The 27,480-nt window shown below is 44.9% G+C and overlaps 2 protein-coding genes across 6 annotated transcripts; one reads left to right on the forward strand and one right to left on the reverse strand.

The window, feature by feature from the left end:
* Positions 1-1,122: 1,122 nt before the first annotated feature.
* On the reverse strand, positions 1,123-13,581 carry LOC148517282 (uncharacterized). Of its 2 annotated transcripts, none has more exons than XM_088478876.1 (7): positions 13,511-13,581; positions 8,726-8,876; positions 8,160-8,351; positions 7,707-7,785; positions 7,504-7,595; positions 6,792-7,368; positions 1,123-2,823 (listed from the first exon to the last, which is right to left on the reverse strand). In XM_088478876.1, exons 2-7 carry the CDS (start codon positions 8,801-8,803, stop codon positions 1,988-1,990), a joined length of 1,854 nt encoding a protein of 617 aa, XP_088335002.1. In that variant the 5' UTR covers positions 8,804-8,876; positions 13,511-13,581; the 3' UTR covers positions 1,123-1,987. The 2 variants fall into 2 exon arrangements, with proteins under 2 accessions (XP_088335002.1, XP_088335001.1); XM_088478875.1 differs by having other exon boundaries at positions 1,123-2,826.
* Positions 13,243-26,214, forward strand: LOC148517283 (uncharacterized). 4 transcript variants are annotated; one of them, XM_088478889.1, is made up of 5 exons: positions 13,243-13,318; positions 16,478-16,626; positions 18,542-18,700; positions 20,833-21,355; positions 24,684-26,214. In XM_088478889.1, the coding sequence occupies exons 2-5, from the start codon at positions 16,549-16,551 to the stop codon at positions 25,406-25,408; spliced, it is 1,485 nt and encodes a 494-aa protein (XP_088335015.1). In that variant the 5' UTR covers positions 13,243-13,318; positions 16,478-16,548; the 3' UTR covers positions 25,409-26,214. The 4 variants fall into 4 exon arrangements, with proteins under 4 accessions (XP_088335015.1, XP_088335018.1, XP_088335017.1 ...); XM_088478892.1 differs by having other exon boundaries at positions 24,687-26,214; XM_088478891.1 differs by lacking the exon at positions 13,243-13,318 and adding an exon at positions 13,357-13,438.
* The last annotated feature ends 1,266 nt before the right edge of the window (positions 26,215-27,480 follow it).

The raw sequence follows: 27,480 nt of genomic DNA on the forward strand, positions 1-27,480 counted from the left end.
TCCTATCACAATATATACACACACAGTGGTGGAAGTGGGGTGGCATGACATTCCGCCACTTCCTATTTGCCACAGTAGAGAATGTACCGGCCCTGGGATGGAGTATGGGATCCCAGCCCTGGAACAGCAGTGGCATTGTCTGGAGATGTGTCCCGCTGGGGACACATCTCAATTGGTGGTGGTGCTGGTACAGAGCTGGGAGCATCGGGTTCCAGCTGCAATGCAATTTAAAGAAAGCACTGGCCAACCGGCCAAAGGCGTCTTGCAGACTGCCAGCCAATGAGAAGCCAAGTGGCAGCTTCTTATTGGCTTACTGTCGGCACTGTATTTAAAAAGCCTCCTTCTTTTGATTGGCAGCCTGAGCCGGTCCACGAGCCAGGATTGGCTGACGGCCGGTCCTGACTTTAAACTGCACAGCAGCCGGGACACAATGCTCCAGGTTTTGTTTCAGCATAGTGAGGTCAGAGTAAAACAGAGAAAGGGGAGGGTGTGAGAGGGAATCTGTTAGAGAGAGCGGCAGGGGATGAGAGAGGTAAACAGGCAGTTAGTGGTGTAGGGTGTGAGAGGGAATCAGTTAGTGAGAAGGGCAGGGGGGTGATAGAGGGAAGCAGGCAGGGAGAAGTGTGGGTGTGAACGGTGCAGAAGGTGCGATGGAAGCAGGGGCTGAAAGAGGGGAGATTCTAATCTCCATACCCCAACCTCTAAATTCTCTAAATTAGGGTCCTGGTGACAGCTGAGTGCGTCGGGCACAACTTTAACCAAGGGAGCCTGTTCTGGACCTTCCACTGGATGGATTTGGATGACATCACATAATTTGGATGAAAACTTCACAGAATGGTAACTTTGGATCCCAGAAGACATACTAGGGGGTTAGGGCCCCAGTCGGGCCTCCCGTTGGTGTACGCTGGGTAGAACATTGACTCAGAGAGCCTGTTCTCAGTATACCACTGGTTGGATTTGGATGACATCGCATAATAAAACTTTTATATATACATATATATATATATATATATATATATAAAAGCAAAAGAAAGGCTATAGCACAGCCGTATATATACAAACATAGACATATGTCTATGTTTGTATATATATGGCTGTGCTACAGCCTTTCATTGTGTATGTATCCCTGAAGACGAGGGGCTGTCCCTCGAAACGTCGGAATAAAGATTTAACCTTTTTCATGCTATTGGAAAGACTGCAGAGTGCCACCTTCTTTTGCTTTTCTATATATATATAGTGCCACCTTCTTTTGCTTTTCTATATTTGGATGTTAACATCCTAGGAGTGCACCGCAGCGTTTGAAGTGATTGAATTGAACACAGGGAGTGCCGGACTTCAGTCCATGTATTATATATATATATATATATATATATATATACACACACACACACTAGCTGAAGGGTACATATATACACACACGCACATGGATAAACAAAAGGTTGAAAATCAGATGAGTGAAGTCATGCAGAGGATTATAACATATATCTAGGTGGTCGGTAGAAGCAGGTGAAGTTGTTCTGGTCTATCCAGATCACCACCTGAGGGCACAGATGGCGAAGTCTGTCATCACCTCTGGGAGTGTTCATAGTAAATATTGTACATTTTAATGCATCTTTATTAAGCCCAATAATAATTTGTAGTTTAAATTTCCCTAATGCTGTACACCCTCCTCTTTTTATATTAATGACACACATCCCAATTATCTGCAGAGGAATAACTTCAAATGTTAATATACTGTGTGATTGGAGTGTTGCTACCGCCCTGTTTTGTATAAGCTCATAGAAATACTTTTCTCCTGTGTCACAGCTGATGTCAAACAAGGTTTGATTTATGTGTAAAACGTTTTCCACACTCAGAGCATAGAAATAGTTTCTCACCTGTGTGATATCTCCTATGTGTAACAAGATCTGATTTCCATGTACTATATTTCCCACACTCTTGACATGGCCTCTCACCTGTGTCTAACAAGTTGTGATTTCCGTGTAAATTATTTCCCACACTCTGGAAATGACCTCTCACCTGTGTGACTTCTCTGATGTCTAACAAGTTGTGATTTCTGTATAAAACATTTCCCACACTCAGAGCATGGAAATGGCTTCTCACCTGTGTGACTTCTCTCATGTATAACAAGTTGTGATTTCCATGTAAAACATTTCCCACACTCAGAGCATGTAAATGGTTTCTCACCTGTGTGTCTTCTCTGATGTCTAAAAAGTTCTGATTTCATTGTAAAACATTTCCCACACTCAGAGCATGAAAATGGTTTCTCACCTGTGTGACGTCTCTGATGCGAAACAAGATCTGATTTCTGTGTAAAACATTTCCCACACTCAGAACATGGAAATGGCTTCACACCTGTGTGACTTCTCTGATGTGTAACAAGAGATGATTTTCGTGTAAAATATTTCCCACACACAGAACATGGAAATGGTTTCTCTCCTGTGTGACATTTCCAATGTGTAACAAGATGTGATTTGTTAGTAAAACATTTCCCACACTCAGAGCATGGAAATGGTTTCTCACCTGTGTGACTTCTCTGATGTATAACAAGAGCTGATTTCTGTGTAAAACATTTCCCACACACAGAACAGGGAAATATTTTAATAGGTGTATAAGCTGCACTATGTGTAACAATTGGGTTATCAGGAGAACATTGGTAACAATTAGAGGGATCAGATGATATAGCTGCACTGGGAGGTACTGGATGTAAATTTAGTGTAACGGGATTATCTCCTAGAGATTCCTGTGTGATGTTATCTTCCATTTTAATATCTGTAGACAAGACGGGATTTCCCTCCAAGTCATTCCTGCTTGTGCGTCCATCTGCTGGAAATACAATAACTATATTATTATTACTCACAGCTCTTTATATAGCACAGACATACTGAGAAGCACTTTATGTAGCACAGACATACTGAGAAGCATGTTATATAGCACAGACATACTGAGAAGCACTTTATATAGCACAGACATAATGAGAAGCACTTTATATAGCACAGACACACTGAGAAGCACTTTATATAGCACAGACATACTGAGAAGCACTTTATATAGCACAGACACACTGAGAAGCACTTTATATAGCACAGACATACTGAGAAGAACTTTATATAGCACAGACATACTGAGAAGCATGTTATATAGCACAGACATACTGAGAAGCACTTTATATAGCACAGACATAATGAGAAGCACTTTATATAGCACAGACACACTGAGAAGCAGATTATATAGCACAGACACTCTGAGAAGCACTTTATATAGCACAGACACACTGAGAAGCACTTTATATAGCACAGACATACTGAGAAGCACTTTATACAGCACAGACATACTGAGAAGCACTTTATACAGCACAGACATACTGAGAAGCACTTTATATAGCACAGACATACTGAGAAGCTCTTTATATAGCACAGACACACTGAGAAGCACTTTATATAGCACAGACATAATGAGAAGCACTTTATATAGCACAGACACACTGAGAAGCAGATTATATAGCACAGACACTCTGAGAAGCACTTTATATAGCACAGACATACTGAGAAGCACTTTATATAGCACAGACATACTGAGAAGCACATTATATAGCACAGACACACTGAGAAGCACATTATATAGCACAGACACTCTGAGAAGCACTTTATATAGCAAAGACATACTGAGAAGCACTTTATACAGCACAGACATACTGAGAAGCACTTTATACAGCACAGACATACTGAGAAGCACTTTTTATAGCACGGACATACTGAGAAGCACTTTTTATAGCACGGACATACTGAGAAGCACTTTATATAGCACGGACATACTGAGAAGCTCTTTATATAGCACGGACATACTGAGAAGAACTTTATATAGCACGGACATAATGAGAAGCACTTTATATAGCACGGACATAATGAGAAGCACTTTATATAGCACGGACATACTGAGACACACTTTATATAGCACAGACATACTGAGACGCACTTTATATAGCACAGACATACTGAGAGGCTCTTTATATAGCACAGACATACTGAGAGGCTCTTTATATAGCACAGACACACTGAGAAGCACGTTATACAGCACAGACATACTGAGAAGCTCTTTATATAGCACAGACATACTGAGAAGAACTTTATATAGCACAGACATACTGAGAAGAACTTTATATAGCACAGACATACTGAGAAGCACGTTATATAGCACAGACATACTGAGAAGCACGTTATATAGCACAGACATACTGAGAAGCACTTTATATAGCACAGACACACTGAGAAGCACTTTATATAGCACAGACATACTGAGAAGCATTTTATATAGCACTGACACACTGAGAAGCACTTTATATAGCACAGACACACTGAGAAGCACTTTATATAGCACAGACACACTGAGAAGCACTTTATATAGCACAGACATACTGAGAAGCACTTTATATAGCACATACCTACTGAGAAGCACTTTATATAGCACAGACATACTGAGAAGCTCTTTATATAGCACAGACATACTGAGAAGCACTTTATACAGCACAGACATACTGAGAAGCACTTTATATAGCACGGACATACTGAGAAGCACTTTATATAGCACGGACATACTGAGAAGCACTTTATATAGCACGGATATACTGAGAAGCACTTTATATAGCACAGACATACTGAGAAGCACTTTATATAGCACAGACATAATGAGAAGCACTTTATATAGCACAGACATACTGAGACACACTTTATATAGCACAGACATAATGAGAAGCACTTTATATAGCACAGACACACTGAGAAGCACTTTTTATAGCACGGACATACTGAGAAGCACTTTATATAGCATGGACATACTGAGAAGCTCTTTATATAGCACAGACATACTGAGACGCACTTTATATAGCACAGACATACTGAGACACACTTTATATAGCACAGACATAATGAGAAGCACTTTATATAGCACAGACACACTGAGAAGCACTTTTTATAGCACGGACATACTGAGAAGCACTTTATATAGCATGGACATACTGAGAAGCTCTTTATATAGCACAGACATACTGAGACGCACTTTATATAGCACAGACATACTGAGAGGCTCTTTATATAGCACAGACACACTGAGAAGCACGTTATACAGCACAGACATACTGAGACGCACTTTATGTAGCACAGACATACTGAGAGGCTCTTTATATAGCACAGACATACTGAGACGCACTTTATATAGCACAGACATTCTGAGAAGAGCTTTACAAACAATATTTAGTCATTCACATCACTCCATGCCCCAGTGGAGCTTACAATCTATATTCCCTACCACAGGGACACATAAATAAACACACAAGGGTTAACTTGTATTAGAAGCCAATCAACATACTAGTATGATTTTTGGAGGGTTGGAGGAAACACATGCAAACTACACAGAGCACCATAGCTTTGAATTGAACTCATGACTTTAGTGTGAAAAGACAGCAATGCTAAACACTACACCACCGTGTAACTATTATGAATGAAGTTGTTTCATTGTTTAATTTGCGGGTACAAACTATGACCACATTATTACATTTACAAATGTACAATCTACAAATAAGACTACAAATGAACAGATAAATTAATGTCATAGACCCAGCCCCAGGGACAGGCAGATGGCACATCACCAATGTATATCTCCCCCCAACTGCAGACTTTGCCGGGTAACGTTCCCTAGCCATCATCACAGAGCAGGAAGCCTCATTAGCCAGTGACGTTGGTGAACCACAATACCCATCCAGACCTCCCTCACACATACACATGGGAAACTTGAGGGGTAATTGCCAACAACTGCGTCCACACTACACAAAGTTCCCCAGGTGGATATATATGTAGCAAAAGCAGCCTCTATATGGTCCTCTGGTCATCCTCAGGGAGAGTATTCCCACCAGAGCCATGTTACTATATTAGGGCAATGAGTCACTGTATATAACCGCTGAGAGGGAAGGAGAGCGATAGGACAGAGCAACACAGAATGATGGCACAGAGCAGGGGAGGCAGCAGGACAGGGTAGGGGAATGGTGCAGGGCACAGACAGGCAACAACAAACAGGAAGAAAGCAGAAGGCAGAGCAGGATACAGAGACAAGTCAGCAGATAAAGCACAACAGTTCATCCAAGCACGGAGTCTGGAGGGAGCCATTGTGCAATGACAGGTGTCATTAGCTCTGTGTGGGTGTGAGAAGGTGGAGTTCATGTGACGTGTGTTGTGATGTGCACTATACAGCATGTTTAGGCTGGTGACACACAGTGACATGATATGAGAGGGAGAGCAGGAGTCTAATAGCTGATGGCTCCTGATGTATGAGATACACCAGACAGTGTGGGGAGGAGACTGGTCAGATCTCTGGGCTGGTAACACACAGTGACATGATGTGAGGGGGAGAGCAGGAGTATAATATTGGCTGATGTTTCCTGATGTATGAGATACACCAGAGAGTGTGGGGAGGAGACTGGTCAGATCTCTGGGCTAGTACCACACAGTGACATGATGTGAGGGGAGAGCAGGAGTAAAATACGGGCTGATGGCTTCTGATGTATGAGACACACCAGAGACTGTGGGGAGGAGACTGGTCAGATCTCTGGGCTGGTAACACACAGTGACATGAAATGAGGGGGGAGAGTAAAAGTATAATAGGAACTGATGGCTCCTAACTCCACACTGGGCAGATACATTTCACTCATTAGTTTGTACTGACCAAAAAGAATGTAGCAGTGACTGAGCAAGGACAATACAGTATGTGACTATTTTAGGTAATAAGTGTTCATTACTCACTTGTGCTGACATACGGAGGAGGTATTTCCTCCTCCGTAAACTGCTGATCACCCATCATATACGTCTCTTCTTCCCCCCCTTTGTCTTCTTCCTTCATATCAGTCACATACATCTCTTTTTCTCCCTCCTTCGTATCAGTCACATATGTCTCTTCTTCTTCCTCTATATCTTCTCCGTTTATATCAATCACATATGTCTCTTCTTCTTCCTCTATATCTTCTCCGTTTATATCAGTCACATATGTCTCTTCTTCTTCCTCTATATCTTCTCCGTTTATATCAGTCACATGCGTCTCTTCTTCTCCCTCTGTATCTTCTGCCTTCATATCAATCACATATGTCTCTTCTTCCTCTATATCTTCTCCGTTTATATCAGTCACATGCGTCTCTTCTTCTCCCTCTGTATCATCTGCCTTAATATCAGTCACATACCTCTCTTCTTCTCCCTCTATATATTCTACCTTCATATCAGTCACATAAGTCTCTGCTTCTCCCTCTATAGCTTTTGCCTTATCAGTCACAAATGTCTCTTCTTCTCCTTTTATATAATTTATCTTAATATTAATCAGATCTTCACCCTAATTAAATCAGAGAAAAAAAAATGCATAAAGTCTGATATCATTATTTGAGATTATACAGTATAATGTGAGTGTATAAAACACACACAGCTGCTCTAGTGACAGTATATTGGTGAGACACTAAATCTCAGCTACCTGATGCTCCTGTGGACTCCTGTGATTCTTCTCTGTATAATACTGGAAATAAAGAGGACAGGGACATCTCTCTGGGGTATTTCTGGGTCCATCTGTAGGAGACACGCAATGACTGAGTACATTGTATATATGTGATTATCAGATGATGTGTATGGTCCCCATACCTGCTCTCCCCTGTAAAATAAATGACATTCTCCTCTTACCCAGTGATGTGAGGGGCTGGTTCTTCTCCATCATCACGTCCTTGTACAGACCATTGTTTTCCTCTATATATTCCTCCTCCTGCATGGAGACATAGACAGTGACATCCTGACACCTTATAGGAATCTGACACACACAATGATACAGTCATCACCCAGGCACATCCCTGGTGTTACTGTATAATATCCCATTCCCAGCAGTCACCTCTCCAGTCATCACCCAGACACATCCCCTGGTGTTACTGTATTATGTCCCATTCCAGCAGTCACCTCCCCAGTCATCACCCAGACACATCCCCTGGTGTTACTGTATAATGTCCCATTCCCAGCAGTTACCTCTCCAGTCATCACCCAGACACATCCCCTGGTGTTACTGTATAATGTCCCATTCCCAGCAGTCATCACCCTGACACATCCCCTGGTGTTACTGTATAATGTCCCATTCCCAACAGTCACCTCTCCAGTCAGCGGCTGAATTATCTTGTTGCTAAGTTCCAGGATCTTCTGGTCATTCTGTCTCCCTTGTATCAGTGAGTGAGGTGGAGGCACTGAGATGGGGCTCTGGGTCCTGCTTAGTCCTCCTGACACAGGGGGATGGCTCCTGGGTGTCTCACAGTCACCGGATGTCTTCTTCACTACTGTGTAATCCTGTGTAATGAGGAGACATCAATGAAAATGTCAATTAAACTCCACCTAAATGTAGGTGTTTATTCAGGTGGTAACTTTGCATTACAGTCCCAGATCCCCTCACCTACCCAGTCATGTCCCTGTATTATTACTATAGTGATGTCACTGTGACACTCCCAGATCCTCTCACTTTCCCAGTCATGTCCATGTATTATTACTATAGATATGTGATGTCACTGTGACACTCCCAGATCCTCTCACTTTCCCAGTCATGTCCCTGTATTATTACTATAGATATAAGTGATGTCACACTCCCAGATCCCCTCACCTCCCCAGTCATGTCCCTGTATTATTACTATAGATATAAGTGATGTCACACTCCCAGACCCTCTCACCTCCCCAGTCAGCACGTAGATGATCTCCAGGGTGAGATGTAAGATCCTCTCAGTCCTGTTACTACTGTCCTTGTCCATCCTCAGTGAATCAGAGAAAATACAGAATTGTGTGATGTGTAATAAAGACTCTGGTTCCTCACAGCAGTACTGTCTAGAAATAAATAGAATAAATATAATACACAACACAGAGAACACATGTAACAGTCAGACATGTAATACTGAGTGACCAGTAAGTTTCCCCTTTCCCCCCAGCCATAGAGCCATGGTCAGTGTCTGGGAGAGGTTTCTGTGACCCAGCTCTATAAGACTCAGGGGCTGTCGCACAACGCTGTACTGCATAAGATTACACCAATGGTCCTGGCTGGGGGTTTTATTCTTCCAAGACATATATCAAATGCTCTTTGTACCACTAGAAATAAGTTACATCGGTGTTAGGAAACTGGGCCTGATTTAGACCCGCTCGCGAGCGCTCGCAAGCGGGTCGATGGTGCCCTAGTGCGCACGACGGAGGAAGCTCCGTCGTGCGCATGCGCGAGACCCGCATAGCGACGGCCAAGCCGTCGTTATGGGTCTCGCACCAAAGGGGTCATGCTGTCGATGGTGAGTGAGTTGCCCAGACGGAGGCGTTCCCATGGGAACGCCTACCGTCTGGGTCTGGCCCCACTGACATCACTAGTGATGTCAGTGGGAGTGCTTTTGGCTCTGATAGAGCCAAAAGCACTCCTGGGCTTGCAGCAGCGAGACCCTACCGCAGGGTCTTGTCGCAAGCCCGATGGTCGCCATGGTCTTGACCATGGCGACCATCTTTTTGGCCGCTCGCATATGCTGTGGGTGGTTACCCACAGCTATGCGAGCGGCCAGGAGGCTGCTCCAATTTTAGGTAGGAGGGCCCTGACTCAGAGCGAGCGCTCTGGTCAGAGCGTCCGGCTCTGAATCAGGCCCTCTGTCCTTTATTTTGTATCTGGCCTGCAGTACCTCTGTGCCACCAGAGGTGCTGCTGGTGTATTCTGACATTGTCTCCTCACATGCAGGAGTTAATATCACTCCCCTGTTTAACCACCTGCACCAGCCTCACAGACTATTTATTCCTGTCTCTCACCACGCCCCCTGCTGGTCATTGATTGTTTTCCCTGGATTGTAATTCCACAGCCGGAACCAGCATTGCATATAATCACAAATACAATGTGAAGATTTCACTGGATTGATCATATAAATATTGCACTGAGGGCCTGATTCAGCAAGGAACGCAGAAGCAAATTTGCACGCAGTCACACGATGTTTGAGCTCTGCGCATGCAGCGTGCAAACTGGTCACTGCAATCGGGAAAGCGATCACAGTGTCCATGCAGACCCATGGCTCGGTGATTGATAGGAAGTATCGTTTGTGGGTGGTAATGGTGGGGGTCCGCCAAATGCAGGCGTGCCAGTGCGTTTGAATGTCATTGCAGGGGCGTGCATAAATTAACTATTGCAACAGCATACGCAGTCTGAGGTCTCATAGCGTGCCGGAAGATTAGCAATGTGTGAGTAAGGTCTGACCTGCCGTAATGCTGCATGAGGCTCCGATGTTTCTCAATGTTACCGATGTTTTTGCAGCTGAACTGTGTGAGCGGATGCGTGCGTGATAGCATCAGGGATCTGTGCTGGATCAGGCCCTGAATCCCATAGATTTCAATGAAACGTTTCCTCCACTACTAGACACCACGTGAGTTTCACAGTAGCACTAATCTATACTCAATATAAGTAGTAAGCTACTAAAATCTGGCGCTGTTGTGAGATACAAACTTACTTTTGAAATCTGTACCTGCTGCAGTTAATATTAGGGTCTAGTAAACCCAAAGATCATTGATCTCAAAAAGAATTATAGAGAAACAAAAATGATTGCGCTGGTACAAAAATACATATGGTGAAAGGTTGTGCTCTGTATTATAGACGAGGAGGCTTGTTTAATTTACCCAATATAGGTTTATTGTATACACATAAAAAATATACACATTTAGAACGGCAATAAAAATAATAAATAAAAATCTGTTTGAAGGTTTTATCCAACAATACATAAGAACAATGTCATAAATGACTTAAACTGGTCAATAGACCTACGACCTAATAAACATATCACACATTGCACATATAGCCGCAACAATCTCAAGTAAATGGATAGCGATATGGATTTAGATCCTTGTGAAAAATGTGCAAGAAAAAAATCTATCAGCTAGGACACTGTATTATCAGGATTCTGCAACAATGAATATAGTGTAGCTAAATACGTATCCTGTATCAATAACAACTATTCAAGTTCCGTCAGGTGTATCCAATGTGCTAATGAAAATAAGAGCAACAAGTTCAGACTGATATATGTCACTGGTGTCCTATTGCACATATAATTACCATCCAGTACCGCTGATATGAAATTTGTCCCCAATAAATATGGGGGGGGGCATGATTAGGTTTAGGGGTTAGGCACTAGGGGGAGAGTTAGGTATAGGGTACGGTATGTTAACCCTTTCGGGACCCAGGCGCCGGGATTCTGACTGCCTGGGACCCAAGTGTCGGTATGTCATACTGATTCCTTTCTTGTTCTGTCCTAAACAACCCTATATAATAATACCACATATCAGTGTGTGCTGGGAGCTGTGTCATTCCCCCTCATATATCACTGTACAGTCCACTCCCCCCTATATAATAATAATACCACATATCAGTATATGCTGGGAGCTGTGTCATTCCCCCTCATATATCACTGTACAGTCCCCTCTCCCCCTATATAATAATAATACCACATATCAGTGTGTGCTGGAAGCTGTGCTATTCCCCCTCATATATCACTGTACAGTCCCCTCCCCTATATAATAATAATACCACATATCAGTGTGTGCTGGGAGCTGTGTTATTCCCCCTCATATATCACTGTACAGTCCCCTCCCCTATATAATAATAATACCACATATAAGTGTGTGCTGGGAACTGTGATATTCCTCCTCAAAAATCACTGTACAGACCCCTCTCCCCTTTATAATAATACCACATATCAGTGCGTGCTGGGAGCTGTGTTATTCCCCCTCATATATCACTGTACAGTCACCTCTCCCCTATATAATAATAATACCACATATCAGTGTGTGCTGTGAGCTGTTATTCCCCCTCATATATCACTGTACAGTCCCCTCCCCCCTATATAATAATACCACATAGTGTGTGTTGGGAGCTGTGTTATTCCCCTTCATACATCACTACGGTCTCCTCTCCCCTATATAATAATAATACAACATATCAGTGTGTGCTGGGAGCTGTGTTATTCCCCCTCATATATCACTGTACAGTCCCCTCTCCCCTATATAATAATAATAATACACATAGTGTGTGCTGGGAGCTGTGTTATTCCACCTCATACATCACTGTACAGACCCCTCTCCCCTATATAATAATAATACCACATATCAGTGTGTGCAAGGAGCTGTGTTATTCCGCCTCATATATCACTGTACAGTCCCCTCCCCCCTATATAATAATAATACCACATAGTGTGATTTGGGAGCTGTATTATTCCCCCTCACTATTCCCCCCTCACTGTACAGTCTCCTCTCCCCTATATAATAATAGTACCACATATCAGTGTGTGCTGGGAGCTGTGTTATGCCCCCTCATATATCACTGTACAGACCCCTCTCCCCTATATAATAATAATACCACATATCAGTGTGTGCTGGGAGCTGTGTTATTCCCCCTCATATATCACTGTACGGTCCCCTCCCCCCTATATAATAATAATACCACATATCAGTGTGTGCTGGGAGCTGTGTTATTCCCCCTCATATATCACTGTACAGTCCCCTCTCCCCTATATAATAATAATACACATATCAGTGTGCGCTGGAAGCTGTGTTATTCCCCCTCATATATCACTGTACGGTCCCCTCTCTCCCCTATATAATAATAATAATACCACATATCAGTGTGTGCTGGGAGCTGTGTTATTCCCCTTCATATATCACTGTACAGTCCCCTCCCCCCTATATAATAATAATACCACATATCAGTGTGTGCTGGGAGCTGTGTTATTCCCCCTCATATATCACTTGACGGTCCTCTCCCCCCTATATAATAATAATATAATATATACAGGACACGTTACCTGGAATGGAATGTCTGTCAGGAATGTCTATGACAAAATGGCAGCTAAAGCCCCTGTGGCCCCGCCCCCTCTGCTCTGTGACTGGGAGACTATAAGAATATGGCCGCCGGTCACCTTACGTGAGGACACCATTATACTATACATCTGTTACTCTAGTGATGAAGCTGAGAGCGGCAGGTGGAGGTGGCTGCTTAGTTACAGGACGTCCTTCCTACCTTGTGCCGTGTGATTGGCTACTCGCTGCTGCCAATCACAGCACTGAGGGGAAGGAGTGGAGCGGAGTGGAGGACGGTAGCTATGATAAGAGGGGCGGGGCAGACAGTAGCCATAGCTACACGGAGATGAGAGGGGCGTGGCTATCTAGAGGGGCGTTTCTTCTTCTAGAACGGCATCTTACGTTACTGGATACAGTGTCAGTAGGAGGAGGAGGCAGAGAGCGGCCATTGTTGTGTCTGGCAGCAGGTAATGGTGTTTATTTGTGTTATATAGGGGGAGCAGACTCCAATGTTATATATGACAGGTGATGCACTGCAGACTGTTGTTATTATAATACAGCTTTGGCGCTGCATTAACATTATACAGGTAGGTTAGATTTCAGTGTAACATATATTACAGGTGGAGCAGACTCCAGTGCTACATATAATACAAACAGACCTTCCAACATGACTTCTTCCATCCGGTACCAAATGCTCTGCTCCTGGACGTCCTTCTTAATTGATGATTGCAGACTCCTGTGGTGAAACACCCGTCTCATCTATTAAATAGTTCAACACAGGTGTCTGCATTCATCAGTTAAGAAGGACGACCAGGAGCAGAGCATTTTGTACCGGATGGAAGGGCTCATGTTGGAGGGTAGGTACAACTGGAGCAGACCTATGTGCTGCATTACCATCATACAGGTGGATCAGCTTCCAGTGTTTCATATACTACAGGTGGAGCAGACCATTTTATTACTTATCAAATACAGGTGGAGCAGACGCTGGTGTTATATATAATACAGGTGGAGCAGTCACTGCTCGGTGGGTAACAGACTATAGAGAAAGGGAGGTGTCCGGTGCACTTAGACCCCCCATACAGAACGTAGCAGCTGTAGCTGGCGGTCATTACCCTCAGTAGGTGGTTATTAGTGTTACATATAATACAGGTGGAGCAGACCCTGGTGTTACATATAATACAGGTGGAGCAGACCCTGGTGTTACATATAATACAGGTGGAGCAGACCCTGGTGTTACATATAATACAGTTGGAGCAGACCCTGGTGTTACATATAATACAGGTGGAGCAGACCCTGGTGTTACATATAATACAGCTGGAGCAGTCACTGCTCGGTCGGTAACAGACTATAGAGATAGGGAGGTGTCCGGTGCACTCAGACCCCCATGCAGAACGTAGCAGCTGTAGCTGGCGGTCAGTACCCTCAGTAGGTGGTTATTAGTGTTACATATAATACAGGTGGAGCAGACCCTGGTGTTACATATAGTACAGCTGGAGTAGACCCTGGTGTTACATATAATACAGCTGGAGCAGACCCTGGTGTTACATATAATACAGCTGGAGCAGACCCTGGTGTTACATATAATACAGCTGGAGCAGTCACTGCTCGGTCGGTAACAGACTATAGAGAAAGGGAGGTGTCCGGTGCACTCAGACCCCCCATACAGAACGTATCAGCTGTAGCTGGCGGTCAGTACCCTCAGTAGGTGGTTATTAGTGTTACATATAATACAGGTGGAGCAGACCCTGGTGTTACATATAATACAGCTGGAGCAGTCACTGCTCGGTGGGTAACAGACTATAGAGAAAGAGAGGTGTCCGGTGCACTCAGACCCCCATACAGAACGTATCAGCTGTAGCTGGCGGTCAGTACCCTCAGTAGGTGGTTATTAGTGTTACATATAATACAGGTTGAGCAGGCCCTGGTGTTACATATAATACAGGTGGAGCAGACCCTGGTGTTACATATAATACAGCTGGAGCAGTCACTGCTCGGTCGGTAACAGACTATAGAGAAAGGGAGGTGTCCGGTGCACTCAGACCCCCCCATGCAGAACGTAGCAGCTGTAGCTGGCGGTCAGTACCCTCAGTAGGTGGTTATTAGTGTTACATATAATACAGGTGGAGCAGACCCTGGTGTTACATATAATACAGCTGGAGCAGTCACTGCTCGGTGGGTAACAGACTATAGAGAAAGAGAGGTGTCCGGTGCACTCAGACCCCCCATACAGAACGTATCAGCTGTAGGTGGCGGTCAGTACCCTTAGTAGGTGATTATTAGTGTTACATATAATACAGGTAGAGCAGACCTTGGTGTTACATATAATACAGGTGCAGCAGACCCTGGTGTTACATATAATACAGCTGGAGCAGTCACTGCTCGGTGGGTAACAGACTATAGAGATAGGGAGGTGACCGGTGCACTCAGACCCCCATACAGAACGTAGCAGCTGTAGCTGGTGGTCAGTACCCTCAGTAGGTGGTTATTAGTGTGGAAGTGACAGAATACACAGAGAGACACCATAGTGTACACCGGGTGATGTATAAGATGCACAGACGTCCTCTGTAATAGGCCCTGCTGACTCCTCACCTGTCTGAGGATTTCTTAGCTTTCTTTTCATTCCTCTAATTATCACGACCTGTTTAGAGCTCCCACTGCTCCCAGCACCTTCCAGCATCAGTCCTGAGGGAACCATGACCGTGCATGTTTTCCAGGTTTCCTCGCAGAATCCCCAGTGAGAGATTATCACCACCTGTGGATCGTTTAGAATGTGTCAGGCAGTAATTTAGCAAGGAGATATGGAAAAAATACTCTATTATATTAGGGATCAGAGATGGGAAACACTGTTAGATCTTCAGTGTGTAAGTGATTATCCTGCTTTATCATGCTTCAGCCTCTCCCCTGTGCTACACAAACATGGCCGGCAGGATTGTCACACATTTAACGTACATTCTACAGTGGTAGGCTAACTGTGGATTCCAGCATGACAGGGCATGCTGGGACTTATGCTCCCACTACAGCTGCGGAGTCACAGACTGTACAACACTGCTGACACTCAGTAATTATAGCAGATGTGGGAGCAGAGAAAATAAGATGGGTGATTGCACCCAAGTCGCCCAGATATTAGGAGACAGAGGAATAGGGCAGTAGTGGGGGAGAGAGGCTGGACTGGGAGATGTGGTGCACTATCGGAGGGCATATACTAGGGGAGGGGGAGCAGAGAAGTAGGGTAAGGTGATGGGGGCAGAGACTTTATCCCAGGTTACTGGGGAGAATGACCTGAGGGTGGAATGAGGAGGAAAAGGTGGGTGGTCTGTGAGGGATCTGGCCTGGGGAAATATCTTGTCATATGGTGTTGTGTACTTGTGTATTTTATACTGTGTGTAGTAATCACTGGTTATCAGGTGTGTGACCTGTGTATAGTGATCAGTGTGTATCAGGTGTGTGACCTGTGTATAGTGATCAGTGTGTATCAGGTGTGAGACTTGTGTGTATAGTTATCACTGTGTAACAGGTGTGTGATATGGCTTCGTGGAAGATTAGGGCTTAATAGTTACTCAGTATGTCATGTTTGAATATGTTACATGTACTTTGATATTTATTATAATTATTATATTTACTTTTAGACACGTGAGGAATCAGAGTCTTTACTAGAAGTCATTTGAGGGTGAGACGTGTCCTGTTTAAATCACGGAGGATGAACAAGGACAGGAGTCACATGACTGAGAGGATACTAAATCTCACCCTGGATATCATCTACCTGCTGACTGGGGAGGTGAGAGGGTCTGGGAGTATCACAGTGACATCACTTATATCTATAGTAATAATACAGGGACATGACTGGGGAGGTGAGAGGGTCTGGGAGGGTCACAGTGACATCACTTATATCTATAGTAATAATACAGGGACATGACTGGGGAGGTGAGAGGGTCTGGGAGGGTCACAGTGACATCACTTATATCTATAGTAATAATACAGGGATATGACTGGGGAGGTGAGAGGATCTGGGAGTGTCACAGTGACATCACTTATATCTATAGTAATAATACAGGGATATGACTGGGGAGGTGAGAGGGTCTGGGAGTATCACAGTGATATCACTTATATCTATAGTAATAATACAGGGACATGACTGGGGAGGTGAGAGGGTCTGGGAGGGTCACAGTGACATCACTTATATCTATAGTAATAATACAGGGATATGACTGGGGAGGTGAGAGGATCTGGGAGTGTCATAGTGACATCACTTATATCTATAGTAATAATACAGGGACATGACTGGGGAGGTGAGAGGATCTGGGAGTGTCACAGTGACATCACTTATATCTATAGTAATAATACAGGGACATGACTGGGGAGGTGAGAGGGTCTGGGAGTGTCAGTGACATCACTTATATCTATAGTAATAATACAGGGACATGACTGGGGAGGTGAGAGGATCTGGGAGTGTCACAGTGACATCACTTATATCTATAGTAATAATACAGGGACATGACTGGGGAGGTGAGAGGATCTGGGAGTGTCACAGTGACATCACTTATATCTATAGTAATAATACAGGGACATGACTGGGGAGGTGAGAGGATCTGGGAGTGTCACAGTGATATCACTTATATCTATAGTAATAATACAGGGACATGACTGGGGAGGTGAGAGGGTCTGGGAGTGTCAGTGACATCACTTATATCTATAGTAATAATACAGGGACATGACTGGGGAGGTGAGGGGGTCTGGGAGTGTCACAGTGACATCACTTATATCTATAGTAATAATACAGGGACATGACTGGGGAGGTGAGAGGATCTGGGAGTGTCACAGTGACATCACTTATATCTATAGTAATAATACAGGGACATGACTGGGGAGGTGAGAGGATCTGGGAGTGTCACAGTGACATCACTTATATCTATAGTAATAATACAGGGACATGACTGGGGAGGTGAGAGGGTCTGGGAGTGTCAGTGACATCACTTATATCTATAGTAATAATACAGGGACATGACTGGGGAGGTGAGAGGATCTGGGAGTGTCACAGTGACATCACTTATATCTATAGTAATAATACAGGGACATGACTGGGGAGGTGAGAGGATCTGGGAGTGTCACAGTGACATCACTTATATCTATAGTAATAATACAGGGACATGACTGGGGAGGTGAGTGGATCTGGGAGTATCACAGTGATTTCACTTATATCAATAGCCTTTCTCAGGTATAGTGTCAGTGCCTCAGTCTTCTCGTCAGCACAGCTGTAACCAAGCAGTATGTAGATGCTTTCAAATAATAGTATTAGTCCCTCCGTTCTTAAAGGACCTATGATAAGTTTAATATACAGTCACACCTAGAATCAACTCCAGACCTTTTACCTGCTTAATTGATAATGAAATAACGAGGGAATAGCCCACACCTGTCCATGAAATAGCTTTTGAGTTGATAGTCCCATTACTTTTGGCCCCTTAAAAAGTGTGAGGCACATATAGAAACCGTTGTAATTCCTACACCGTTCACCTGATTTGGATGTAATTACCCTGAAATTAAATCTGAAAGTCTGCAGTTAAAGCACATCTTGTTTGTTTCATTTCAAAGCCATTGTGGTGGTGAATAGAGGCCAAAATATGAAAATTCTGTCAATGTCCCAATATTTATGCACCTGACTGTATCTTTCTATTGATGTCTCCCTCAAAACACAGGAATACACATTGGTCAATAAGACATCTGGTGAGTGTGAGACACCCCCCAGCTATGCCTCCATCATGGTGCCTCCACCTCGCTCACTGATACATGAGAGAGACAATGACCAGAAGATCCAGGAACTCGCCAACAAGATCATTCAGCTGCTGACTGGAGAGGTGACTGCTGGGAATGGGACATTATACAGTAACACCAGGGGATGTGTCTGGGTGATGACCGGAGAGGTGACTGATGGGAATGGGACATTATACAGTAACACCAGGGGATGTGTCTGGGTGATGACCGGAGAGGTGACTGCTGGGAATGGGACATTATATAGTAACACCAGGGGATGTGTCTGGGTGATGACTGTATCATTGTGTGTGTCAAGTTCCTATAAGGTGTCAGGATGTCTCCATGCAGGAGGGGGAGTATAAAGAGGAACACAGGGGTCTATACAAGGACGTGATGATGGGATCTGTACACTGTATCAGCCGGAAGAGCACAAGCAGGTAGTCACACACCAGCTGGGATCTGTACACTGTATCCATAGGAAGAGCAGAAGCGGGTAGTCACACACCAGCTGGGATCTGTACACTGTATCAGCAGGAAGAGCAGAAGCGGGTAGTCACACACCAGCTGGGATCTGTACACTGTATCAGCAGGAGGAGCAGAAGCGGGTAGTCACACACCAGCTGGGATCTGTGCACTGTATCCGCAGGAAGAGCAGAAGCGGGTAGTCACACACCAGCTGGGATCTGTACACTATCCGCAGGAAGAGCAGAAGCGGGTAGTCACACACCAGCTGGGATCTGTACACTGTATCAGCAGGAAGAGCAGAAGCGGGTAGTCACACACCAGCTGGGATCTGTACACTGTATCAGCAGGAGGAGCTGAAGCGGGTAGTCACACACCAGCTGGGATCTGTACACTGTATCAGCAGGAAGAGCAGAAGCGGGTAGTCACACACCAGCTGGGATCTGTACACTGTATCAGCAGGAAGAGCAGAAGCGGGTAGTCACACACCAGCTGGGATCTGTACAATGTATCAGCAGGAAGAGCAGAAGCGAGTAGTCACACACCAGCTGGGATCTGTACACTGTATCAGCAGGAGGAGCTGAAGCGGGTAGTCGCACACCAGCTGGGATCTGTACACTGTATCAGCAGGATGAGCAGAAGCGGGTAGTCACACACCAGCTGGGATCTGTACGCTGTATCAGCAGGAGGAGCAGAAGCGGGTAGTCGCACACCAGCTGGGATCTGTACACTGTATCAGCAGGAGGAGCAGAAGCGGGTAGTCGCACACCAGCTGGGATCTGTACACTGTACCATACTCTGAAATTGCTTAACTTCCTGCATGCATCTAAAGCTCAGGCTGCGCAAAGCCATCGCATTGGCTAATTTATGCATGCCCCTGCAGCGGCGTTCTAACGCAATGGCATGCCTGCGTTTCGCCGATCACCACCTTCAAATGGCACTTCCTTTCAATCCTTATGCGGTGGGTCTGCGCACTCACTGCGATCACTTTCCCGATCGCAGTGAAGTGTTCATGCACGCGCACTGCGATGCATGAGCAGAACACAATTGATCGGGTGCATTCGTTTGCAATTTTGCGATTCAAGTTGAACCAGGCCCTGTATCAGCAGGAACAGCAGAAGGTAGTTACAGGTAGTTACACACCAGCTGGAATCTGTACACTGTATCAGCAGGAAGAGCAGAAGAGGGTAGTCACACACAAGTATACTGTATCACCTAGCATCGTGTGCAAACATAGTCTGGATAGCACTAGTAATCACCTAGCTGCAACTGCTAGGTCTGCCCCAGCTTTACAGTGTCAAAGGATGAGGATACAAGGGCACTAGGTCTTTCAGACATCTTGCACATCCACTGATGAACTTCCGCAATGCTGGAAAGAGGAGGAGACGTATTATATACCATCCTATTGGATGTGTTTTTATAAACTTGTAACTCGCTAAGTTAAAAGGAATTTAACCCACTGTAAGAGCTACCATGGAGAACATTAAATAAAATTAATTTTCAGGTACATAATTTGCTGTTTTCTCTGAAATCTAGTTTGGAGACAGTGGATACTCTGGGGCAGAGAGTGCGGAGCAGAGACACCAGCAAGAGTATGAGGGTTTCTGGGTAATATAAAGTGACCTTTCTCCTGTCACCACACTCTGTACCTCATAGTATCCAGTGTCCTTAAGAGGACTGAGAGAGAAGGATTAATAATGCAAGTACAAAAATCCAATATTTCATTATATCACCTGTGTGCATCTAATACAATTTTATTTTGTGGGTTATTTAGAGTGAAGATCTGAATGATATTATGGTAGAAGATACAGAGGGCGAAGCAGAGACGTATGTGACTGATATAAAGGCAGAGGGAGAAGAAGAGACGTATGTGACTGATATGAAGGCGGAAGATATAGAGGGAGAAGAAGAGACGTATGTGACTGATATGAAGGCGGCAGATATAGAGGGAGAAGAGCCGTATGTGACTGATATAAAGGCAGAGGGAGAAGAAGAGACGTACGTGACTGATATAAAGGCAGAAGATATAGAGGGAGAAGAAGAGACGTATGTGACTGATATAAAGGCAGAAGATATAGAGAGAGAAGAAGAGACGTATGTGACTGATATAAAGGCAGAAGATATAGAGGGAGAAGAAGAGACGTATGTGACTGATATAAAGGCAGCAGATATAGAGGGAGAAGAAGAGACGCATGTGACTGATATGAAGGCAGAAGATATAGAGGGAGAAGAAGAGACGTATGTGAGGGGTGATCAGCAGTGTAAGGAGGAGGAAATCCCTACAGATATCGGTACAGGTGAGTAATAAACACTTATTACAGAAAGAGACATATATTCTCTCTGTGCACAATGAGTGTTCAGTTAGATTTTAACCAGTGTATTATATGTGTGGTATTTGTATGTTCTACTAGTTTTGAGTGGATTTCCTTCCCCAATACAAAATGTACTAGTATGTTAAATGAGCCCCTATTACACTCCTGCTCTCCCCTCACATCATGTCATTGTATGTTACCAGCCCAGAGATCTGACCAGTCTCCTCCCCACACTCTCTGGTGTATCTCATACATCAGGAGCCATCAGCCCCTATTATACTCCTGCTCTCCCCCTCACATCATGTCACTGTGTGTTACCAGCCCAGAGATCTGACCAGTCTCCTCCCCACACTCTCTGGTGTATCTCATACATCAGGAGCCATCAGCCCCTATTATACTCCTGCTCTCCCCCTCACATCATGTCACTGTGTGTTACCAGCCCAGAGATCTGACCAGTCTCCTCCCTACACTCTCTGGTGTATCTCATACATCAGTACAAGGGATGTCACTATAATGATTAAATCACTGGTTAAGGTAATGAGACCCTATGTGACATTACCCATGATCCTCTTCCAGCACTACTACATGTGATAATAGCCATTATCTTCCTTGAGTAATATTATGTGACTGACTGACTGGTTTACAGTATACTACACATCACAACACACGTCACACAAACTCCACCTTCTCACACACACACACAGAGCTATAACCACACACCCGTCATTGCTCAATGGCTCCCTCCAGTCTTGATGCTTGGATGCTCTGTACTGTTGCACTTTATCTGCTGACCAGTCTCTGTATCCTGCTCTGCCCTTCTGCTGTCTTCATCACTCTACTGTTGCCAGTCTGTGCCCTGCACCATTCCCATACCCTGTCCTGCTGCCTCCCCCGCTCTGTGCCCTGCACCATTCCTCTACCCTGTCCTTCTGCCTCCCCCGCTCTGTGCCCTGCACCATTCCCCTACCCTGTCCTGCTGCCTCCCATGCTCTGTGCCCTGCGTCATTCCCCTACCCTGTCCTACTGCCTCCCCCCGCTCTGTGCCATTCCCCTACTCTGTCCTGATGCCTCCCCCGCTCTGTGCCATTCCCGTACTCTGTCCTGCTGCCTCCCCCGCTCTGTGTCCTGCACCATTCCCCTACCCTGTCCTGCTGCCTCCCCTGCTCTGTACTATTCCCCTACCCTGTCGTGCTGCCTCCCCCACTCTGTGCTCTGCACCATTCCCCTGCCCTGTCCTGCTGCCTCCCCCGCTCTGTGCCCTGCACCATTCCCCTACCCTGTCCTACTGCCTCCCCCGCTCTGTGCCCTGCATTATTCCCCTACCCTGTCCTGCTGCCTTCCCCGCTCTGTGCCATGCACCATTCCCCTACCCTGTCCTGCTGCCTCCCATGCTCTGTGCCCTGCAGCATTCCCCTACCCTGTCCTGCTGCCTCCCCCGCTCTGTGCCCTGCAGCATTCCCCTACCCTGTCCTGCTGCCTCCCCCGTTCTGTGCCCTGTGCCATTCCCCTACCCTGTCCTGCTGCCTCCCCTGCTCTGTGCCTTGCACCATTCCCCTACCCTGTCCTGCTGCCTCCCCCGCTCTGTACCCTGCACCATTCCCATACCCTGTCCTGCTGCCTCCCCACCTCTGTGCCCTGCACCATTCCTCTACCCTGTCCTGCTGCCTCCCCCGCTCTGTGCCCTGCACCATTCCCCTACCCTGTCCTTCTGCCTCCCCCGCTCTGTGCCCTGCACCATTCCCCTACCCTGTCCTGCTGCCTCCCATGCTTTGTGCCCTGCACCATTCCCCTACCCTGTCCTGCTGCCTCCCCCGCTCTGTGCCCTGTGCCATTCCCCTACCCTGTCCTGCTGCCTCCTCCGCTCTGTGCCCTGCACCATTCCCCTACCCTGTCCTGCTGCCTCCCCCGCTCTATGCCGCCATCATTCTGTGTTGCTCTGTCCTATCGCTCTCCTTCCCTCTCAGCGGTTATATACAGTGACTCATTACCCTATTGGTAACATGACTCTGGTGGGGCTGCTCTCCCTGAGGATGACCAGAGGACCATATAGAGGCTGCTTTTGCTACATATATATCCACCTGGAGAACTTTGTGTAGTGTGGACGCAGTTGTTGGAAATTAGCCCACAAGTTTCCTGTGTGTATGTGTGAGGGAGGTCTAGATGGGTATTGTGGTTCACCAATGTCACTGGCTAATGAGGCTTATGCTCTGTGATGATGGCTAGGGAACGTTACCCAGCATTTGGGGGAAGATATCCATTGGTGATGTGCCATCTGCATGTATGAAATTGCTGTTAATGTGGGTGTGGCTTTATAAGCCAATATTTAATATGTTCATTTATTTGTACACTTGTAAATGTAATAATGTGGTAATTGGGTCTGTTTCAGAGCCGGTCGCTATTTGCGAACGGTCGTTCTGATAAAGGGGGTGGCTATTTAAATGAACCGTTCGCTCTTTGCGGTCTGTTGACGCCTCTAAGTCTGAACGAGCGAACAAAACATGCTGTCGTTTTTTTGAAAAATACGCCCCCTGGCCGCTCGCATCATACGTCATGTCCGCTATTTAATAGATTAATCGAGTACATCGAACAGCGTATGAACTGCTCGCTATTCTTGTGGCTGGTTTTTCCTACCGCTATATTGCGAGCAGTTCTGACTTTAAAACAACCAAGTGACGTGGTCAATGACGCTGCTGTATTAATTATGCACACCCATAAAACGCCCGTTTTGACCTTTAAGCACGCCTGCGTTCTGATCTCCACTCCCCGTTATCAAGCACCTTCCCCTGTTACCACCCACATACGCCTCCTCCTGTCACTCAAATTAGCAGGCATTCGCTATTTAGCGAACAAACGATTTTCGGCCGCACTGACTGGTTCGCGCATGCGTATTAGAAACCGTACGCATGCGCAGATGTGCAAACATCTCTCGGAACGAGACCCATAGTTTGTACCTGCAAATTAAACAAATATCTTCATTCATAATAGTAACACAGTGGTGTAATGGTTAACATTACTTTCTCACTACACTGAAGTCATGAGTTTAATTCTAATATAAGGTGCTATCAATGTGGAGTTTGTATGTGTTTCCTCCAACCCTCCAAAAATCATAGTAGTAGGTTGATTGGCTCCTGACACACAATAAACCTAGTGCGTGTATATGTGTATCCATGTGGTAGGGAATATAGAGTGTAAGCTCCACTGGGGCAGGGACTGATGTGAATGACTAAATATTCTCTGTAAGGTGCTGTGTAATGTGTATGCACTGTATAAAGAGCTCTAATTAATAATAATACAACATTTATTGTATTTCCAGCAGATGGACGCACAAGCAGGAATGACTTGGAGGAAGATCTCATCTTGTCTACAGATATTAAATTAGAAGATATCACACAGGAATCTCCAGGAGACAGATCGATTATGCTAAATATACATCCAGATATATCATCTGATCCCTCCAATCACAAGGACTATTCTATTGATACTATCGCTTTTATTACACATAGTGCAGTTCATATACCTGCTACAATATTTTCCTGTTCTGGGTGTGGGAAGTGTTTTACATGTAAATTGTTTCTTGTTAGACATGAGAGAAGTCACAGAGGTGAGAAACTATTTCCATGTTCTGAGTGTGGGAAATGTTTTACTCAAAAATCACATCTAATTATACATCAGAGATGTCACACAGGGGAGAAACCATTTCCATGCTCTGAGTGTGAGAAATGTTTTACACAGAAATCACATCTTGTTACACATCAGAAACGTCACACAGGTGAGAGGCCATTTCCATGTTCTGAGTGTGGGAAATATTTTACACGGCAATCATATCTTGTTAGACATCAGAGAAGTCACACAGGTGAGAAACCATTTCCCTGTTCTGAGTGTGGGAAATGTTTTACACAGAAATCCGATCTAGTTAGACATCAGAGAAATCACACAGGTGAGAAACCATTTCCATGTTCTGAGTGTGGGAAATGTTTTACATATAGATCGAGCCTTGTTAAACATCAGCTCTCACACAGGCGAAAAGCATTTCTATGATACAAAACAGGGATGTAGCAACACTACACTCACAGTATTCTAACATTTTAAGTTATCCATCCGCAGATAATTGGGATGTGTCATTAATATAAAAAGAGGAGGAATGTACAGCGCTAGGGAAATCTAAACAACAATAAATAATATAGGGCTTGATAAAGCAACATTAAAATGTATAGTATTTAATATGAAGATTCCCAGGGGTGGTGACAGATTTTGCCATCTGTGCCATCAGGAGGTGATGTGGATGTTCTAACTGAATTCACTCCACCCAGATGGTTTAAACTACTCAGTCAAACTCATCACTATTATCTGATACTCTCTGATCTTTGAGACTAGATAGTCAAGAACCCCTTCATCTGGTCCTACCAACCACCTAGATATTTGTTATAATCCTCTTTGTGACCTTTCGTATGTAAATTTCTACCTCTTTGTTTATATGTGTGTGTGTGTATATTATTTTTATTTATTATGTTATTTATATAGCGCACACATATTCTGCAGCGCTTTATAGAGAATATTTGTCCCTTCACATCAGTTCCTGTCCCAGTGGAGCTTACACTCTATATTCCCTATCACATGCTCACACACATACACACTAGGGTTCATTTTTGTTGGGGGCCAATTAGCCTAAAAGTATATTTTTGGAGTGTGGGAGGAAACCAGAGCACCCGGAGGAACCCCACGCAAGCACAGGGAGAACATACAAACTCCACACAGTTAGGGCCGTAGTGGGAATTGAACCCACAATATTAGTGCTGTGAGGCAGTAATGCTAACCATTGTGTGTATATATTATATATCAGTATGATTCCAGTATCAGAATATACAGAGAGATCTTACATGTGGTTCTCATTATGCCTAAATCTAAGCTATCTATATTCTATATAATTACAGAATAAGGTTCCAATAGGGATGTAAGATTAATATTCACTTAAAAGCTTGGTTATATATTTATCAAACAGGACTCAAAATAAACAGTAGCGGGCAGTGTCAGACCCGCTGGCAGTTAGTTACCTCAGACCGCTGAATCATAGGTGGTCCATTAGCACAGTGATATTTGTATGCTGCAACAGTGCCCGAGTCCCGATAACACGGGATTCCAATAAACAGTAGCGGGCAGTGTCAGACCCGCTGGCATTTAGTTACCTCAGACCGCTGAATCATAGGTGGTCCATTAGCACAGTGATATATGTATGCAGCAACAGCGCCTGAGTCCCGATAACACGGGATTCCAATAAACAGTAGCGGGCAGTGTCAGACCCGCTGGCATTAAGTCACCTCAGACGGCTGAATCATAGGTGGTCCATTAGCACAGTGATATATGTATGCTGCAACAGCGCCTGAGTCCTGATCAGAGGGGATTCCAAATAAACAGTAGCGGGCAGTGTCAGACCCGCTGGCAATTAATTACCTCAGACCGCTGAATCATAGGTGGTCCATTAGCACAGTGATATTTGTATGCTGCAACAGTGCCCGAGTCCCGATAACACGGGATTCCAATAAACAGTAGCGGGCAGTGTCAGACACGCTGGCATTTAGTTTCCTCAGACCGCTGAATCATAGGTGGTCCATTAGCACAGTGATATATGTATGCTGCAACAGTGCCCGAGTCCCGATAACATGGGATTCCAATAAACAGTAGCGGGCAGTGTCAGACCCGCTGGCATTTAGTCACCTCAGACCGCTGAATCATAGGTGGTCCATTAGCACAGTGATATATGTATGCCGCAACAGTGCCCGAGTCCCGATAACAGTTGATTCCAAATAAACAGCGGGCAGTGGCAGACCCGCTGGCATTTAGTTTCCTCAGACCGCTGAATCATAGGTGGTCCATTAGCACAGTGATATTTGTATGCTGCAACAGTGCCCGAGTCCCGATAACACGGGATTCCAATAAACAGTAGCGGGCAGTGGCAGACCCGCTGGCATTTAGTCACCTCAGACCGCTGAATCATAGGTGGTCCATTAGCACAGTGATATATGTATGCTGCAACAGTGCCTGAGCCCCGATAACACGGGATCCCAAATAAACAGTAGCGGGCAGTGTCAGACCCGCTGGCATTTAGTTACCTC

This window comes from Taudactylus pleione, unplaced genomic scaffold, assembly GCF_031769625.1.
Source record: "Taudactylus pleione unplaced genomic scaffold, aTauple2 ptg000224l, whole genome shotgun sequence".
NCBI classification, from domain to species: domain Eukaryota; kingdom Metazoa; phylum Chordata; class Amphibia; order Anura; family Myobatrachidae; genus Taudactylus; species Taudactylus pleione.